The following is a 15,281-nucleotide window of genomic DNA, read 5'->3' on the forward strand; positions in this document are numbered from 1 at the left end:
GACTTAAAATTGATAATCCTGTAGTTAAAATTTGTTGCACTGTTGCTGATGGTGGTGCAATGTGCATTAACTTTAATAGACGAAATCTAGCTACTAGGTTCCCATGTAAGTCGTAGTTTAAATCTGGTTTTAGAGGAAATCCTTTGCTTCATTTCTTAAGCTTCATTTGTTTTCATAACTCCACATTCTAGTCTCCAAACCATCAGCCAACACTACGCCAATTAAAACAACAATAATTAAATCTGGTTTGGGGGGGTTGTTTTGATTACTTTTCTGGAATATTTGGAGTACCTCTTGAGAGGCATTCCACTAGAATGTTACTCTTTTTTATGATATACTCCCACAATTACTTATAAAGGCCAACTCTGGTGAATATCTTTCAATAAACATGCTTTGCTCTCCCACATACATGAGCCTTTCATTTCTATCTTGTGCTAAACTTATAATTTATATTTAGAAACTTTGGCATGTCAGTATTTAGTGGCTTCACTTAGCAGCTATTGTCAGTAAACTGTCTTTCAGAACTTCAAGCAGTATTTATACATCAAAGCCTTGTTTTAGAGATGGATGATTTGCTCCAAAACAGTGAAACTTAACACTGATGGGGTGGGAGGAGCAAGACTTCATCACAACAATGGAATATGCAATAAAAAATCGGGGAGGGGAATTATTTTCAAAATATCCATGTTATTACTTTATTTATGAATTTCTGATATATGCTCAAGGAGAAAAAAGTTGAGAACTGCCATTATAAACAAAGTGAAAGGTAAAATTATAGTCATATGTATCAAGATAGAGCCCCACCATAAAGAAATATTCATGAAAAGAGGACGGAATGTCTCAGATTGGACAAACCCAGATAGCACCTCTCCAGAACTCATTTAAATGGCTTAAGAGAAAAGGAAGCTAGCAGTAACAGTAAGTTAATATTTCGTAGGTGCAAATATACGAAGAAGACTTCAAAAAGGAGCGATCAGACCGAGAAAGACTTAGTCAAGAAAAAGAGGAGCTACAGCAAATTAATCAAACTTCTCAAACCCAGTTGAACAGGCTGAATTCTCAGGTATAAGTCCAATAATCTTTGCCAGCACGTATGTATTTTATTTTTATTTTCTCATTTAAAAATCTAGACATTTTGGCTTCTGTTAATTGCTGTTGGATTTTTTTTTCTTTTTTGAGAGATTAGCACCTGGGATGAAATCATTCTTAAACAATCTTGTAAAGAGATGAAAATGACTAGAGATTTCTTTCATCTTAAGTATATTAAGGAGTTTTCCAAGAAATTGGATTCCAAAGTCTTTTATAAAATCCAATTCTTTTGATCTTTTTCTCATAATATTTATCTTGGTAGAATGGGAGTTGGAACTACCTAGCGCTCAAATTCAAAGCCAAAACACTCTAGTACAGTGAAGTTGTTTCTAAATTCTTATCATTTTCTTTGAAGGGCTATGTTGGAATGTTCCTGTCTTCTAAAAACATACATACTAAATGTCATTTATATACCTAGTGAAACCAAGAATTTTGTTCAGTGGTTTCCCAGATTTAAAGTAACTGGAGTGCTCTCAAGGAAGCCAGATAATGTTAGCCTCTTTATTAGAATAGAATATTAAATGTAAGCATACTAAAATTAGGTGCAATAGAATTTATTAAACATAGACTCGGGAATTTGCCATGATGGGTAATTATTGATGTTAATGAGGGAAATGTAGCTAACACAAATTTGGCTTAAGAAAAAACAATGAATCACGAAATTTTTAATTTGCAAAATTATGCAGTGTTTTTCAATAAATAAGGAATTGTTGTGGGACAGGCTGTGACAGCTCTGTAGCTTTAAGATTCTTAGTCTTAGAAGAGATTTTAAACTCTTTGTCATCGCCTTCTTCCTAATACAAAGTAGATTGTGAATTAAATTTAGTTTCTTCTTTGACATCTTTTTTAAGGATTAACTTTAAATCCCTAGTTTTACATGGAGAATTATTTGGCAGAACCATTTCCTTTCTAAGAAACTGGAAGGAATAAAATAACGGTAAAAATATAATACAATGTTTTTCTGAAAATAAATCATGCAACATACTTTTACAACAGTGGGTGAGAAAATGTTCTGATCGTTCTTGGTGAGAAAATCACTGTCTCAATTTGTATGCCTTACATGCAAAGCTGCCTTAATTTTTTTGAAGTTGTCACTGCACAAATCATTTTAGTTCCTGCCGTATTTTAATTTTATTCATTCTACTACATTAAATTCAGATTGATGATAAATATTTGTCTAGACTGGCAATGTTCTTGCCTTTATAAAGGCTGTAGTACAGCCAGAAACACACAACCAGATACTTACATTATAGACTATAATTCACAGTAATTTTCATTCCCGTGTTATCTGTAATTTTTGATTGATATCAAAAAATAAATGTATTGTCTAATTACAGTACAGTATAACTGCTTATGAACTAGGGGAGGATCCTAGTGATATGCTAAAACTATCAAAATTTTCTTTATAATGATAATCCAAGCATTCATTCTTCAAAAGTCTCATTTACTCAGGTGAAAGGAAGACAGAATTCACCGGATGTAATAGATGGTTTAACAATCTATGTTAAATGTATTAACAGCAGATTAAATGCCATGTTAGAATAGGCATTACCTTATTTGAGTAGCATATTACCAGTGGTCCAAACGGACCACTTGACCAAAGGAATTTTTAGGTCAAATCGATCTGCCACTAGTTGCTTACATACCAGAGTTTATTCTTCCTATCACGAAGGACATTTTAAGGCAGTGACTGGTAAAACAGTCAGTGTGGTGAAGTGAAAGATACTTAGGAGATATTTAAGGATAAAAGCCCGATGTTCATGCCTGCTTTGACCATCAGTGAGGACCTTGGGCAAATATTCAACCTTTCTTCTCTTCATCTGTAAAATGACAAAGTTGGAGTAGGTGATCTCTAAAATGTTTCTTATAACTCTAAAACCTCTGTCTCTAAAAATAGGTTGCTTAACCTCTCTTAGCATTCTCACCTGTAAAACACAGATAATGATACCTACCTCATGACTTCACAAAGTTGTTCTCAGGGTTAAGTGAAAAACAATCTATGCAGAAACATCTAGTTCAAGTAATGGCTCACAGGTATTTCATAAATAATCTGTTGGAAGGGAGAATTTTTAATAGTTTCATTTAGTTGTATAATTAGCCTGCCACATTCAGTGCCTCATAATCTAATTTTGATGCTTTCTTTCCGCAAGGCATTCTGCTATATGCTGTGAGGGAACTAAAAATGATCCATTCTATTAAAAAACTCACAAGATAATGAGGGGGACATATATAGTCTGTCCTCATCATTTTTGCAGATTCCATTTTTGTGAATTTGCCTACTCACTAAAATATATTTGTCACCCCAAAATCAATTCTTGTGCCACCTTTAAGGTCACTTGTGAACTTGTACAGAGCAGCAAAATACTTGAGCTTCCTGACACACTTGTTCCCAGTGGAGGTCCAACAGTTGATGCTGTCTTCTTCTTTCAGATCTCATACTGTAAAAAGTGTCCTTTTCATGGTCTATATAGTGCCACATTTTTCACATATTTGTGCTTTTTGGTGGTGATTTCACTTTTTTTTAATAAATTTATTCTATTTTAATTTTGGCTGCGTTGGGTCTTCGTTGCTGCATGCGGGCTTTCTCTAGTTGTGGCGAGCGGGGTCTACTCTTCGGTGTGGTGCACGGGCTTCTCATTGTGGTGGCTTCTCTTGTTGCAGAGCATGTGCTCTAGAGCACAGGCTCAGTAGCTGTGGCCCATGGGCTTAGTTGCTCTGCGGCATGTGGGATCTTCCCGGACCAGGGCTCGAACCCGTGTCTCCTGCATTGGCAGGTGGATTCTTAACCACTGCACCACCAGGGAAGCCCCCGGTGATTTCATTTTTTTAAAATGGCCCCCAAGCATAGTGCTGAAGTGCTGTCCAGTGTTCCTGAGCACAGGAAGGCTGTGATGTGCCTAATGGAGAAAAGGCATGTGTCAGATAAGCTTCATTCAGGGATGAATATAGCGCTATTGGCCATGAGTTCCATGTTAATGGATCTATAATATTTATTAAATGAGGTGTCTTTAAAAGAACACACATAAAACAAAATTATGTATTGATTGATTTACAAAAATGGCATGACCAGAAGCTGGTAGGAACCTAAGCCTGCATTTCCCTGGGAGAATGGTGCAGTGTTTGCTACTTCAGTATTCACAGTGACTTTATAGAGCATAACTACTATGAATCATGAGAACTGACTGTACATAGTACACATTAGACTATAAAAAGTCATATAGTAAATGTAAAATGCTATCTATATGGGAGGACCAAAGGAGAAAATAATTCTGATAGGTAGGACTTGGAAAGGTATCATACAGTAGGGGACATTTGACCTTGCTTTATAGGGATATAGGGATGACAATAGCATTACTAAAGAGTCCAAAGAAAACCAGCTTTCCCTAGATGTGTCAGATGTTGGGGGAACCCAGCATAGGTGACTCTGCTGGATGAGGTTGGGCCTCAAATAGTGAGAAGCATGAAGTGTAGCAGTGTGCCTTTGAACAAGTTACTCAGCATCTCATGCCTTAGTGACCTCGTCTGTAAAACAGGAATAATAATGTTAAGTATCACATAGGGGTATTGGGAAGATTGAATGTGAGTTATTAAGTGTAAAGCACTTAGATCACTGACTGGCATGTATTAAGTGCATATGCAACTTTTAAAATTTATTGTGGAAGCCTTTGACTGTACAATTGACCAATTCCAATTACATTCAATAAGCAGTAGAAGCTGTTTCTATATCCATATCTATGTCTATATCTATATTTATAGCTAGAACTAAATACATCAACCTAAAACTGAGAATTATAATGGCCCCAACAAATTGGAATAACAATTTTAAACTATCCAACTTTCCAAACTTCATTTGGGAATTTCAAGATAGAACCAGTGCCTGTTTGAAAAATCCAAAACTCAGCTATTTTCGTTGGCATGACTGTTATCAGTGCTTCACCCCCTTGATTTCTGAGTAGATCACTGCCCTCTGGGCCAAGAGTAGCTTTAGAACATTTGAGCTCTTTCTGATATACAAATGCCTTTGTTTTGTCCACAGATAAAAGCTGGTCAGATGGAGAAAGAAAAACTAGAAAGGCAATTAAAACAGGTATGTTGATCCTTCCTGAAATTCACCAGCCCTCTTGTCGTGGTTTTTTTTTTTTTTTTTTTTTTTTTGCGGTACGCGAGCCTCTCACTGTTGTGGCCTCTCCCGTTGAGGGGCACAGGCTCCGGACGCGCAGGCTCAGCGGCCATGGCTCACGGGCCCAGCCGCTCCGCAGCATGTGGGATCCTCCCGGACCGGGGCACGAACCCGTGTCCCCTGCATCGGCAGGCGGACTCTCAACCACTGTGCCACCAGGGAAGCCCAACCTCTTGTCGTGTTTGAAATTCCAACTTTAAGTTTTACACATTTATTCCCAAATACAGCAGGTCCTCATGGTCCCAATTGAAGGCATTTTCAAACTCTGGTACAGATGGCCTAGGACAACTCATGCTTTTCATTGTCAACTAAAATGTCAGTGGAGCGTTAATGCTTAGGTACCCCCAAGGCCTCTCAACCCTAACACTCATGAAAAGCACATGTTACAGAACACGTTTTTACAGTAGCACAAGCTTCAGTGTGTGTTCATGCAAACAGAGATTTCTTCATAGACTCACAAACACCTGGGAAATATATTTCCTTGGTATTTCTTGCAGTTGCTTCCACAACAGTGGAAAACTACGTCAAAGACTTGTGCCTTCTTTTGAGAAAGTAGAGTATCTTCTTGGGTATTGGAGCATTCTAGTCCATTGGTTCTCTAGTAGCCTTAAGGAATGAATATTGTTTCTCTTAATTCCTAATTTCCTCTCTGGACTTTAGTTATGTCATCAGTGTCTCTGGCTGCAGTTTAAGAAAATTTATTTTATGGCTTAAAGGCTGGTTCTTCTTAAGCAAGGACTCTGTGAAGATAACTCAGAGACACAAAGTTAACTCTACATACATTTTCAAGTGTTTCTAATTTCTTCAACATGGAAAAGTAGCTACAGCTTCACCTTCAGTAAAATTTGGCCCGTGAGCTTCATCTGTATCGGTCCAGAGTCTGCATTGACGGGCCTCCTATCTTGAATTTGTATTATGCCAGACTTAGGCTAAACCTTAAGATTTTAACCAAACCTTGTGGTTGTATAAAACAAGTGTCAGTGTGATTCCCCAATTTCACCCACTTCCCATGAACCAACAGCATTGTTCTCCTCAGATGTATTTCCTAACCAGTAACTACGGCTGGAATTTCCACCTACGGGATCCATGCCTACCGACAGGCCCTGGGGCTGTGCAGGATCTACAGAAGTACCCAGTAAGTAAGAGCTCTCATTGCAACAAATAAGTGCTTATATCTCTAATAAGTGCTAATATTCTCTTTTGGTAGAAATGATGTCTGTCTCAGGAATTTTGGCACATAATACTGTCTACATAAAGAGCCTCTATTTATCTCAGCCTCTAATTTGCAGAGTTACAGTGGTCTATGTACATTATAATTATCTTTGGGCCACTGTATCCATAGGACATATAGATAGGAATACATTAACTGAAAGGTATCGAATTGAGCTAAAATTCCAGGAACAAACATATAACACTTTATATGGGTCATTTTTAATGACATACCTGACTCTACCGAAAAGACATTTCCGTGTATAAAGAAAAGCAAAGTGAATATAGCAAAACAGTCTGGGTGATACCTTTTTCAGTTGTAGACTTATATTCAACTACTATGAATATTGCTACATCTGTGCAAAATAGTTTTAGACATTTTCCAGTTGAAAGCATCTTCTTAAAGGATCCAAGAAAAAGTGACCCACTTAAGTTGCTCTCTATGGCTGTGTGTACCCAAGCAAAATGAAGTGAACGGTGGAGCCGTTAGTTGTGAGTGAAATTGCTTTGGACAGTCAACCTGAATAAGTCAGACCCAGAGCACCCTCCCTTTCCTTCTCAATAACAGTGTTCCACCCACCATCCGCCATGGTCTGGAAGTTTGTCTCTACTCTCTATTTTTGCCTACATAGACAGAATCTTCATACAGGAAATAAATCATGCATTTTTCTGCATTTTGGATTGGCTCAGACAACCTTCTCCCCCTTAGTTATTATTAACTGTGTTTCTAATTAGGCAAAGAATCTGAGATTTTAAATCCTAGCAGGATTTTCCTAGCAGGACACTTAAGGAGTACATAGTTCTCTTGGTTGCCTGAAACTTCTCACACTTTTGTATTTGAGTGTGACTCAGAAGCCCTTTTCCCAAGGGAAGAGATAATGACTCTTTGGGTGGTGGAAGGAAGGATGTCAGAATTTAATGAGCATCTCTTAGTTGACCCTGGTGTGACACAGCATACAGCTGAGAATTTGGTTCTTTTTGTGTTGTTGTTGGTTGCTTCTTCTGTCTGCTCTCTCTCCTCCATTTTCTTTTTTCTGTATCTGTTTGCTTACTTTTTACTTTTCACTAGAAACATTTCTGGGAATCTCCAAACACAGCTATCATTCTGTATTTTTTTCAGAATGTAGAAGGAAATTAATATTGTGGGAAACAAAGAGATAGAAATTTACTAAGGAGTTTAGTTGTCTGCAGGTTAGGGAATTGGGGGAAATACTCTCGTGGAAGGTTAACTATAAATCCAAGGACTCATTCAAGTTTGCCTACAAGTAAAAATGACTGTTTTCTTCAAATCTTTGTTTGTGGAAAAAAGGCAGAAGTTCACCTACTATAAAAGCTCATCAAACCTTTTCTATCAATTACAAGAGATAAGGCAGTCCCGATCACTTAAAATTATCACCAAATAAACATCTGTATTTGAAACAAGATTCCACGCCATGTAACGACTACATTTTCAATCAGTATTCACTTAAACAAAATCTCAGTATAAGGAGAGAAATTACAGAAACTCCCAGAGTTCATTTTAAAAGAATATTTCATGTCTCATGCTTATTTCTAAGCTTGAATTAAAGCACATGCGATAGTGTTTGTAAAATTATGGTATATTCACCTTCTTTTGGCAACTGTCCTGGAATATAAAACTGAGGCTCACGTCACTTATCCTATGTGTTATTTGAGACATCTAAAAATAAACGAGGAGATGAAAAACGGAGGTGATCTCATTTCCTCTTCTAGCTTTTTGTGGACCAAAAAGAGCCAGGAGCCTAGGTGTCTGAGTGAGGGTAAAGTGGGGTCAGGCAGTACCAAATGCAGCATTTCTTAGCATCTTAGATAATTGAACTCTTAGGCTACTTTCAGTGGTCTGGCAGCCCTGTAAAATGCCCCCATTGGCTCGTTGTTAGAGAAAATTCTCCTGAGTTATTTTCAGGTGGTAATTGGATAATAGAACAAAGGGCCTGTCTTCTCTGGGTCTTGGGGAGAAGGTAGAGGAAGCAGGAACAAGCATCTGGAGCAGGAAGACAGACCAACCTCCTTGGCAGGGAAAGCTGAGATTCCTCTGTTCTAAGTGGTTAAATACAAAGATTCTGGCCTTGGAACTGTATTTTGAAATTCAGGTCTATAGTTTATGATTTATTTCAATGCAATTTGTTTAACAGGTTTCCTGATGTTCAATGTCTAGCTGTTCTTAATTGGTGTAAATCTAGGAAAAAAATCCCAAGAGAAAAATCCAAGTCTACCCTCTCTTCTCACTGACTTTCTAGTCTAAACTAAGCAATTTAGAATAGTTTCTGCAGAGGAACAGTACAAAGGGAAAGATTTTCACTCCTTTACCATCCTGAGCCTCTATAAGCCATGTCCTCATGTAATGGCTTAGATTTCTTCCTTGAGCCACCAGAAAACATTAAACTTGTACATTGTTGTTGTTGGTTTTCCTGTTGCCTCCTGTGCTAGGGTTTTATAAAGAGTATTGTTGATGATAAATTCTTTTGTTTTATTTACGGGCTATAGTAAGTTTTACAAAAGTCTTTATACTTCTGCACATATCCAAAACACATCTGGTTTAAAAAAAAAAAAAAAGCCACAGTCGCAAAGTAGTAGACTTTCTGGCTGAACACAGAGTGGATTTAGGAGGGGGTAGGGAGATGGTAATAGTGATGAGGGAGATAAGAGGGGTGAGCAAGATTGGCCACAGGTCTGGATAGAAACCCCTTTTGTGTTGCCTGCATAACAAAAGCCACATAGGGTAGTTATATTTGTAACACACCACTATGTTTGGTTTGAAGCCCGTGTTGCTATAATAATGTTTTATTGTTCCACACAGCCAGACTGTCAGTGGTATGCTCCCGACCTGTTTCCGCCAGATGTGCAGGACAAGGCGAATGGTAAGACCGCAGCTGTATTGAGCATTCTTTCATGTTTACATTTTAATGGGCTCTTTTGGGGATGTTTACTCAACATACATTCACTCATACTCAGGGAGGACCCACTATAAAGTTGAGTTGCATACACAACTCTAATGTGATGCACCTGGGGTTAAATTGAACTCCTTTAGAAAAAGAAAATGTTCGAATGCAGAAATGCATGGATCTCAGTTCTGGCATCTGTTCCTATTCCATCTCAGAGTCAGTATTCCATCCGGGGTTAGAAATGAGAACTTCCAGCAGAGCTGCATTATAACAACAACAACAAAGTTCTGTGATTCTGCTGCAAAAGACAGATGCACATCCACTATTCCAGGTTGAGTTTGCTAGACAGATGTTTTAAATGTCACTGGCAGACAGACAGAGGAAACCAAAGGCTCAGAGCTGTGTTCCCTAATGACTAAGTGTCAGGCTCCAAGTTTAGGCCAGAGTTGCCCACAATGCCCACTTCTAAGTATGCTGAGAAAAATGGAAAAGTCACCTACCAAGTACTCACAACTAAGAGTACTCTTTTACCTTATTTTTCTTTGGTTTACCATTCTCTTCTTTCTTTCCAGCATATGCTATACTTTCTACTGCTTGTTTCTCTGGTCTCATGAGGCCACCCAGGAGTGGGCTGAATAAACTGGGCTATAATTATAATCCCTCTTCTGTTTTCATCACATATAATCAGAAGTCAGCAATGTCTGCTGCATGTTTAACATTCCATATGACACATACCTGTGACTCTGAGTTGTTAATTTCCAGAGATTGGAATCTATCTACAAAAGCTGAAGAGGAGCCATGTTCCAATTTCAGGCCATACTTGGAATGTTATCTCATTTAGTTCAGATCTGAGGTCACAGAATTCTAGTGTTTAGTACAAGGAATCCATTATGGAGTGGAAGTAGAGAGCCAGGGATACCATATGTAATTTTCCAGTTGGGAACTTCACAAGTCCAAGGACTTTTCATGGTAGTCTGCATAAATGGAGCCTCCTACAGTTGTGCAGCACACAACCTGGACAGCTGTACACAGCAGCACTGAGAGTGGCAAAGGCCATAGCTCACAGTAGCATTATGGAGAAGAAAGATAAAAAGTGAGAACTCTATAATAAAATGTCTAGGTATTTATCAGAAAACTGTAGGACTTTCTTTTTTCTTTTCTTTCTACTACTAATATAACCATTGGTTTTAATGAAGTTCTTGGGTTCCAGTCATAAAGGAGAGCTTTTAATAGAAAGGCATACTATTAACCACAATGATTGTTGCATAATGTCTGTGTTTCTGAAATACATTAGCTGAGTTGCCATCCAATTATAGTTTCCCATTTTATATTATATTGGTCTGGAATGAATATTAAAGATATTTTCTCCTGAGTTGGAGTTTAATCACTAGAAAATACAATTATGCAGTAGAGAATTCGATAATATCATAAAGCCATTTATATATCACTATAGTATTCGTCCTGGACCAAAGTAATAGAAACTAACGATTATATAAAATAGGACTGAATTGTGATGATCTTCAAAAACTAAATAACATGCAAAAATATAATTTTATAGTCAGTGTGTGAGACCTACTGATTTTTGTCTACTTGGGAAGAAATATAAGAGCTCTGTGATGTATAAACATGTTGTGTGACAGGGTCTACAGATATAAAGCAAGTTTTATTATTATACCATTTTACAGATGAGGAAACTGAGGCTTGGAGAATTTAAGTAGCATGCCTAAATCACAGAGTTAGGAAGATTTAACCCTGGGATTAGATTCCAGGTATATAACACCTCAAAACCTGTGCTTGAATCATATCCTGTAGGGCCCTTGAAAAGCTACCTCTCTTACTATATTAAAACTCTCTAAAATGGTAGATATAAAAATGACAATGGGGGTCTTAACTTGGATAATTATAGGTCTAGTATCTAACCCTCAATAATCTCTTCTTCCTAAGAACTCATAGCATATATTATCTGTGCTTCTCATTTGACACTTAGAATATCACAGGTAAAAGACACAGTACTATGTAAGAATCAGTGCATAATAAATGTGTTATGAGGTAAATCTTGCTTGGGCAGTCCTGGTGGAAACTGAAGGGTTATATTACCATTTGAAACCTGTCCTCCGTACCAGCGCTGCTCTGCAGCTGACTGTGGCTTGTCTACAGGGAAGAGGGCTGATCATGACTAGGGGACTATTATAGAAAGAAACCTCCTTACTTTAAAATCTACCTGCTTGGAATTCCTGTTGCCCCTTTTCTAGCTTCCAAAGCTGATGCTGTTTCAAAGCTCAAGCCAGGTCATGACACTTGGCAGAAGCTCTGAAATCACCCTTGTCACAAACATCCCACGTGCCATTATTTAATTTCAGTAGTGAATCTTGTTATTTTTTGTTTTATTTAATTGGAAAGCTCCTTTTGCTTTGTCGATCCAACACAATTGCTCAGAGTTCTTAAAAGTAATTGTGTAGTATTGATTGTTAAAAAAATATGGGTTTAAAGAGCTTTTATTATAAAGATATTTTTATTGTCTCATCATATGACCAATACATTTATTCTCCACTATTCAAGAATATACTGCTAGTCAATATAGCCTATGTTTTGGACTAGAAATACCAAAATGCAAGCAATGGGAAGAAAAATGAGTGGAAAAATTAGACTCTGTTTCTGATAATCTATAAACAAGCTATTTCTGAAAACTGCTATACGTTTTATTCATATAATACTTAAAATATTTTATTTATATTTAAATAAAAAGGATCCTTTTTAAAATGTGGATATTTAAATTAATATTAATTAGTACATATGCTTCCTAGATTGTCCTAGTTCTTGGTTTTTATTAATTTCCTATTACTTCTGACAAATTTATTTTTCTGACCCCAATATATGTAGGATATTTTTATCTTAGTATCTTCCTTTATAATTATTCCTCTTATTATAATTTAACCTGAAATAGTGGCTCCAATGTCTACACATAGAGCGGCAGCCTTGTGATTTTTAAAAAGGACAGTGGGTACAAAGTGGGTGACTAAACGTCTATGCTACCGCTAGAGCCTCCTCTGACATTCCCAGGGTCTGCGACAAGAACACAAGGAAAGCTGCATACTTTATTTGTAAATATTTAAACATTATGGATCAGGCTTAGAAGCTATTAAAGTATAGTCTATCCTCCTATTGATAAATATAACTGGAAGGCCAGCGTCAAATTTAGAACACTCAGATTCCAACCAGTTCTGTGCCAGAAAGCAGTGGCACAGGAAGACCTGAGCCATGGCCCACCCCCTTCCCTCCCACCTACCCACTGGGAGGGATCTTGAGTGTGAAGTTGAGGACAGCCAGCAGGCACATCCCAACTTCATATACCCCTCACTACCCTACAAACGGCACCCCTTGGCTTCGGGCCTGGGGAAGAAGACCCCATGGGGCCTGGAAGCAGACCCGGGGTCACCTGGCAAAGAATCTGGGGGTCTGCTTGTGGGTGCCAGGAGCTTGTTCTAAAGGAAGGTAGGCCCACATGATGAGAGGGAGTCTGGCTGGAGGAGGGCCAGAGCAGGGTCCTCTGAAGAGTGGGGACCCAGTGAAGGGCTCCCTGGCCGAGGATTAAGGTCAGTTGGTACTGAGTACAACATGGAACAGTCTTCAGGTCAACTGATTTCCAGCCTTGCTCTCAGCCACTGTCTGTGGTTATTTTAGAGTGCTTTGGGGACACACTGAAAATCAAATCTTCTTTCAGAACCTCAAGATTTGAATAAAGGTTTTCAAGGCTTTGAGACTTTCCTAGCTTTCTCTCTGCATAGCATTAAATAATGGCATTTTTCTACACGATGTCCCCAGATGTCAACGGGTTACAGTTTCTGTTTAAACATGTGATTTTACAAAGAACTTTTAATCTCATTTTATCTGTTATCAGAATGAGATGCAAAATGACTTCCATGTTTCCAGAACAATTACGGCACAGCAGAGTTAGTATAACCTTGAAAGCATGTTGTTTGTTTCCTCCTTTTTGAAATGTCAGAAGGCTATGTTTTCTGACTCTATTGTATGCCAATCACTTCTGCACCTTCCAAAATTTTCATATGGTATAGAGCTGAACTTTGTCTAATGAGCTGGACCTCAATACTTACATATTTGGAATGGCATGAAATGTAGGCACGCAAGATTGTGTTGTGAGCAAACATCATTATTTCTTTACAATATAGAAGATTAAGGCCAGCCATTATAATTGGCCTTTACCGATGTCTAATAATAAAGAATTAATTGAATACTGCCTGAATTCATTTCCTAGAGCTACCATAACAAAGTACCACAAACTAGGTGGCTGAAAACAGCAAAAATTGATGCTCTCACAGCTCTGGAGGCTGGAAGTCTGAAATCAAGGTGTTGGGACGGTCGTGCTGCCTTCAGAGCCTGTAGGGGAGGGTCCTTCCTTGCCTCTTTCAGCCTCTAGTAGTCCCAGATGTTCCTTGGCCGCGGCAGCATAAGGCCAATCTCTGCCTCTCTCTTCACGTGGCTATCTTCCCTCTGTGTCTGTGTCTAAATTTTCCTCTTCTTATAAGGACACCAGTCATATTGGATTAGGCTAATCCAGTGTAACCTCATATTAACCTGATTATGTCTGCTAAGCCCCTGTTCCCAAATAAGGACACGTTCACAGGTACCAGGGGCAAGGACTTAAACATATCTTTTGGGGGGGACACGGTTCACGCAATAACACTAACTGTATGCCAGAAACTATTTTAGGGGCCTTCTATTTATTATCTCGTCAAAACCTTACAGCAGCCATGTGAAACGAGGACTGCCGTTGTCCCTGTTTTGTAAATTTGAAAACTGAGAAGCAGAGAGATCATGTAACTTGTCCAACCCCACGTGGTTGGACGTGGCTGGTTATTGGCTGGGACACAGACAAGCTCACACAGTCTAGCTCCAAAGCCCACATTGTAACCACTAAGCAATGTGGACCACCCCATGCTCTGCATTAAGTAAAATGTAATAGTGTCATACTTTGCGTTTATTCTATTTAAATACATTCTAATGGTCCTGTCCTGAAAACCAGAATCTTTATGTCTCAGGGTGTGTCTTTTTTTTTTTTTTTTTTTTTTTGCGGTACGCGGGCCTCTCACCGCTGTGGCCTCTCCCGTTGCGGAGCACAGGCTCGGGACGCACAGGCTCAACGGCCATGGCTCACGGGCCCAGCCGCTCAGCGGCAGGCGGGATCCTCCCGGACCGGGACACGTGTCCCCTGCATCGGCAGGCGGATTCCCAACCGCTGCGCCACCAGGGAAGCCCCCAGGGTGTGTGTTTTTATAACTGTCTTTATTTAAACATTACAGGTAATTTTACATTGGTAAATGGCTTGGATTCGTTGGATTTTTTCCAGTTCCTAATAGTATGAAGAGATAAAGGGACCAGTGTAAATAGTAAAAAGTACTTAAGAAATGTAAGAAACAGAAGAAACTTAAAGACCGTACTTTGTATAATTTTCAATACAGATGGATAAAATATTACAATATTTTTCTTTTATCAAATACATTACTGTCTTAATAAAGGAAATTAATTGAAACTTAGAGGCAGATAATTTTATGCCTGTTTCTAGATTGTTTGAAAAGAATTACAGGAGAAATGCCACCTCACCTTTAATGCTCTTAAGGTCAGCTTATCAGTAAACTAAATGATTTTGCTAAAAGAATAATAAAGTGCAAAAGTATATTTACATGTACAGGAACATATGAAAATACAGATGGTAAATATATTCCTAGTCAAACACTGATTTTATAAGCAAAGACTAAACATTCTATTTAGCATTTTGTATGAATAGATACAGAAGATAGATCGATCCTAGATGAGAAAAATGCACACAGTAAGTCTAGACTAGTCACAGTTCCACCAGGTAAATGAAATTGTAGTAATTCTAT

At 38.3% G+C, this 15,281-nt stretch overlaps 1 protein-coding gene across 1 annotated transcript in view; it reads left to right on the forward strand.

The window, feature by feature from the left end:
• The window catches only part of TNIP3 (TNFAIP3 interacting protein 3), a 37,426-nt gene that overhangs the window by 15,954 nt on the left and 6,191 nt on the right, over window positions 1-15,281 (forward strand). The window contains 5 exon segments of the mRNA XM_030863955.3: window positions 938-1,063; window positions 5,126-5,176; window positions 6,306-6,335; window positions 6,337-6,404; window positions 9,297-9,357. Of these exon segments, the coding sequence (XP_030719815.2) occupies window positions 938-1,063; window positions 5,126-5,176; window positions 6,306-6,335; window positions 6,337-6,404; window positions 9,297-9,357 (336 nt within the window).

This window comes from Globicephala melas, chromosome 5 (assembly GCF_963455315.2).
Source record: "Globicephala melas chromosome 5, mGloMel1.2, whole genome shotgun sequence".
Lineage (NCBI taxonomy): Eukaryota > Metazoa > Chordata > Mammalia > Artiodactyla > Delphinidae > Globicephala > Globicephala melas.